Here is a 5,009-nt window from a genome sequence, read left to right as displayed (position 1 = left end):
GCAATATACCAGAAACGGTGGAGCATGTGCTTATGATGTGTGACAAATATAATAGAGAGAGGGATTTAATTAGGAGGAAAATAGAGGGATGTGGGGAAAATTTTACTAGTAGACATGTATTGGCTCAGAATTCAGGGCATGGGATAATAAATTATTTGTTTGAATTTTTAAAGAACACTTGACTCATTGGCAGAATCGATTTTTTTATTTTTTTTATTTTTTTTAGGTTGTAAGTAAGCCATGATGATGATCAAACACAATCTTGCTGGTGGGTGGCGGTAATGCGCTAGGGTAGTTCGCATCCGCCGTTAAACAGTCACAGAAGAAGAAGAAGACGTAATGACGCAGCCGGTCCATGCTGTGTGTTAGCTGTTAGCATGTGCGTGTAAACTTTGTCCAATCATCCATCTATTACTATTCTTTCAATCACACATTATAAGTGGTCGAAGTGCCGGCGTCATGAGCACGTTATGGATGGGAAACGTAAGTAATCCTGGTTTCTTTTCTTTTCATATTTCACCAGGAACTTTGGCAAAAACTTGGACGTGGTTGTAGCTACTGTGAAATGAACAGCCATGGAAAACTATTTACACACATCTACTCTTAATTAATGTCGGGGGCATTTTAATTTGTGTGGATTTGATGTACGATTATATTTCTTCATCTCAGATTTGAACAATATCTTACAATTATGGGATTATTTGAAGCAGTTGCGGACAAATATTTCTGAGCTTGTAATGTTTAGATGACGTTGATTTAACGTAACGTCAACATTTACTATCGATTAATATAGTGATGTGATTAACCTAACTATCTATACTATACTAAAATATAAACGACACAGTAACTAATTTGTAAATCCAAGAAAGGCTGCCATTTCATTGAATATAAACAAACAATATAATTGAATATAAACTTGTAATTTAACAATTACAATGGATTCTTCATTAAAATCCACAATAGCTTATTTTCAAGAGTAATGGACATAATCGTACTATTGCAATGCTTCATCCCATTATTTGGCCCTGACTTTTTGATCGCAGGGTCCAGGTACTATATTTATTCTCTACTGGGCCACAAACATTAGCCATGGTTAAATACCGTAACGATGTTAAACGCTTGATCTTGAATGTATTTTCCATAGTGATGATGCTTGTTTCATGCTGCTCACTGTCCACAGCTGGAGCCCTACATGGACGAGAAGTTCATCATCCGAGGGTTCGCCACGATGGGCGAGACGGTCATCAACGTGCGCATCATACGGCACAAAATGACCGGGTGAGTTCACAAACCAAACAGAGCCGTTGTCAGTCCGCTGGCTCTTGTGCTGACGCTGTGCTGTGTGACAGGGGTGCACTCGGTTACTGTTTCGTGGAGATGACCGACGAGGCCACAGCCGAGAGGTGTCTGCGCAAGATCAACGGCAAACCCCTCCCAGGAGCCAGCCCGGTCTGTTCACTGCTACACTGACTTTATGTGGTGTTTTTGTTTTTGTGTCTTTAAATTACTTTTCTTTTTCTCTAGCCAACAAGGTTTAAGTTGAACAGAGCCACCTTTGGAAAAACAGAAACAGGGTGAGTTTTATTGTACTGACATATAAATCATAACAGGGCAGCAGCAAATAATTTGTAGCTATTAAAATATTTAATTCTTAATTTAGTGATAGTCAAATTGTTTATTAACTTAGTGTTCGAAGACGAAGACGGAGCTATAATTAAAGCGAGACAAGACAGGTGGAAACATTGATTTGTCACACAGTGGTCAATGTTTCGATTTTTAGATCGTTTTATTGAGTTTTGAACCAAAACAACATGTGATCGCGGTTAACATGATATCCAAAATGCCTTCTGAATTTTGTTTATTCTTATCTAATGTATCAACAAAAAAACCTTAAACCTACCAATTTTATGTATATGAACATGAGGAAAAAAATGTATTGAAAGGTTTGTCTTTTTACAGTGGGGAAAAAAAGTATTTGGTCAGTTCCCCATAGACTTCCTATTGGATTTCGGCCAAATACTTTTTTTCCCCACTGTATGTTTTCATATAAAAATATCAATAATATACAACAAATGTGTCAAATTGATATCTCTAAATGAATTGTGTGTTTCCGTTCACCTATATTGTCTCGCCATGAAACCAAAACAGGCTCCATGTTCAGCATTAGTTTTAATTCCAGCACAAAGTCACTGTGTCTCCAATGCCACAAGATTTACTTCTGTCCAGTGTTGCAAACATTTCTCACCAAGATCTTGTGTTAATGATTGGAGGGTGAAGTTCCGGTCTCACTATAGTTGCAGCTCTATTTTATAATGTACAGAATAATTGCTTTAAAAAGAGAGATGTAAACAGGATTGTCTTGTGTCTGTAGGCCCATGTTCTCTCTGTTCGTGGGAGACCTGACTCCGGAGGTGGACGATGGGATGCTCTACGAGTACTTCTACAACCGTTACCCACAGTGTCGAGGCGGGAAGGTGGTGCTGGATCATCTCGGCAACTCCAAGTCAGTACCGCAGCACAGCCTATGTCTACAGCCCCGTCAACCCTAAACCAGGGGGCGACATTACCTAATCCTGTCCTGTGCGCTTTCTTCCAGGGGCTGTGGCTTCGTGCAGTTCCCAGACGAGCGGCTGCAGAAGCGGGCGTTAGACGAGTGCCAGGGGGCGGTCGGTTTGGGGGGGAAGGCTCTGCGACTCAGCCTCGCCGCTAACAAGTAAGTCTGAATAAAAATGGTGTGGTCAGAGGAAGAGATCGCACAGAAAGGCAGCCTCACCCCGTTAGTCTGTCCCAGAAAAGGTGTGGCGACCTAAGGCAGTGGTTCCCAAAATCCTTTCCCAGAAGCCCCCCCTGTACCTGCTGGAGGTGGGAGGCCTAGTTCAAAACTATTCATTGATATGTTTTGAAGCATTTGTGAAAACATTTTGTTAAGTATTATTTCAAACAAAACAACATAATATAGTGTTTCCTACCCATTTCTTCAGGGCGTGAGGTATTAAGAAGCATTAAAAGGCATTAAATGAATTATGCCAAAATCAAGGCCTTAAATCTTTTTTTCATTTTTTTATATTAAATTGGATTCAAACTGCCATTAAACAACCCGATAAGTCATTTTAACAGACTAAAGTGGTGATTCTATACTTTTTCTGTACATAACTGGTGGGTAGGGACTAATTTTGGGTCCCGACCCACGTGTGGAGAACCACTGATCTGGAACATATTCATCTGCAGTTTGGCTGAACTTTACATTTTTTGCCAGTTACGTTCAGTTTTCCTCCTCCTGTTTTATGAAATCTTAAGAAATAAAATCTGCTCAAATTTTTTTTCTTCCTTTGTGGCATTAAAATATTGTGTTTGGGATTTAAAATGGCATTAAGAAACAGTTTCTTAGTCATAGGACTTTTTTTAAACATTTAATTAGCTCAAATGATGTTAGACAGGACGCGCCCACTGGGAACCACTTATCCTTTGTACGTAGCACCATCGAGTGAATAACAAATGACCACAGTGTAGTGCTTTGGGAAGCATCAAGCCATCACTTGAAATCTGGACAGAATTTTTATGGTAATATCAAAGCAGAAGGCATTGGCCCTGCAACTTAATCCGAAATGTTTCATCATGTTTTTGCGTGACACCCCTGTTTTTGTCTTGTCGACAGTCTAAAGAACAAACAGCCCGCCGCCCCGGCCACCACGCAGAGCGACACCAAGACCTGGAGCGGTACGGGCTACAGCCAGAGCTACGACCCCTACAACCAGTACAGCACCTACGGCTACGGCTACCCCTCCACCTGGGGCTACGACCAGAACTCTTTCGGCTACTACCCCGGCTACGACTACTCGCAGTACGCCGGGATGCAGGTGAGCGGGCGGGGCAGGGTCTGTAGTTATTGTTGTATAGTAGAGTGACTAAATATTGTTCCTGGGGCTTTGGTACGGCTTGTTTCCCTTATGAACCTCGCTTAACCCAGCTTTGTCTGTGCTTCAGGAGGGAGAAATGGCTGTGGAGGAGGCAGCGGTCCCAGAGGATGACGGAACTGAAGGTGCGCATGAGTTTAACGTCGTTTGGCGTTATCTCTTGCCCAGTTAATCCACATCAGTTTTTTTCAAAACTAGAAATTTGAGGAAAAACATTTAAGCTGCTTAATAGTCAATTCAAAAGCATATGGTCAAAGATTATGTTGAAAATGTAATTGTGTGCTCTACAAAAACAAGAGTAGATGGGCAATAGTGTAATCTGTCCTACTCACAAATCTAAGCATTCAGATCTCATCATGTTTAGTAGTTTGAATAAGTGTTGTGGTGTTTCCTGCTGCAGACCCTAACCCGCCGTTCGACGTGGACGGGCACAACCAGCAGTGCATGCAGAGGAGCGAGGAGCTGTTCGACGCCCTCACAGACACACACTGGACCACTCCACCGGACTTCCAGGCCGAGCAGGACTATGTGCTGTCCCTGGTGCCGGAGCCCATCACTGCCTGATGACCACCACCAGACACGACCATGGACAATGTGGAGGAGACTCCTGTAGTTATGTACAAAAGGTTTAAAAGATCCAACTGTCGAAGGTAAAATTGTAAAAATCACTTCACAACATACCTGGCTACTATTTTTACATTTAAACCGCTTCACCCTCCTATGTGAAGGATTATGGAAAATACTTGGAGTTTCTTTTTAGTTTAGGTAAATTGTACAGTAGGGCGTTTAAGTGTTTATAAACTTGTGTGTTTGGGTACATATTTTTTAAATCAGTGAAGATGCATTAATTTGTACATGTCAAATTCCACAGCAATTAATATTTGAGTGTACATTTGGACATAATTCAAATGAATAATTAGTTTCTGATTTGTACTGCTCTGTTGTATTGTGTGCAGTGATTTACATGGCCAATGTGCTCAAGAATGTAAATTTACTTTTATAATAAAGTGTAGAAAAAACTATTTTGCATCTCTCGGGGTCTAAATCAGACAACCTGGACTCGCTTATACCTAAACTGGGTGCAAACCATGTATA

At 41.1% G+C, this 5,009-nt stretch overlaps 1 protein-coding gene across 1 annotated transcript; it reads left to right on the top strand.

Moving 5' to 3' along the window:
• Positions 1–339: 339 nt before the first annotated feature.
• LOC306974202 (tRNA selenocysteine 1-associated protein 1-like) lies at positions 340–4,642 on the top strand. The gene is made up of 9 exons (XM_079571371.1): positions 340–483; positions 1,181–1,278; positions 1,350–1,449; positions 1,525–1,574; positions 2,372–2,503; positions 2,597–2,713; positions 3,656–3,857; positions 3,985–4,039; positions 4,315–4,642. The coding sequence occupies exons 1-9, from the start codon at positions 460–462 to the stop codon at positions 4,476–4,478; spliced, it is 942 nt and encodes a 313-aa protein (XP_079427497.1). The 5' UTR covers positions 340–459; the 3' UTR covers positions 4,479–4,642.
• The last annotated feature ends 367 nt before the right edge of the window (positions 4,643–5,009 follow it).

This window comes from Gobius niger (assembly GCF_951799975.1).
Source record: "Gobius niger genome assembly, chromosome: 14".
Taxonomy (NCBI): domain Eukaryota; kingdom Metazoa; phylum Chordata; class Actinopteri; order Gobiiformes; family Gobiidae; genus Gobius; species Gobius niger.
The sequence above is the reverse complement of the archived record's forward strand: the minus strand, read 5'-3'. Positions and strand labels throughout refer to the sequence as shown.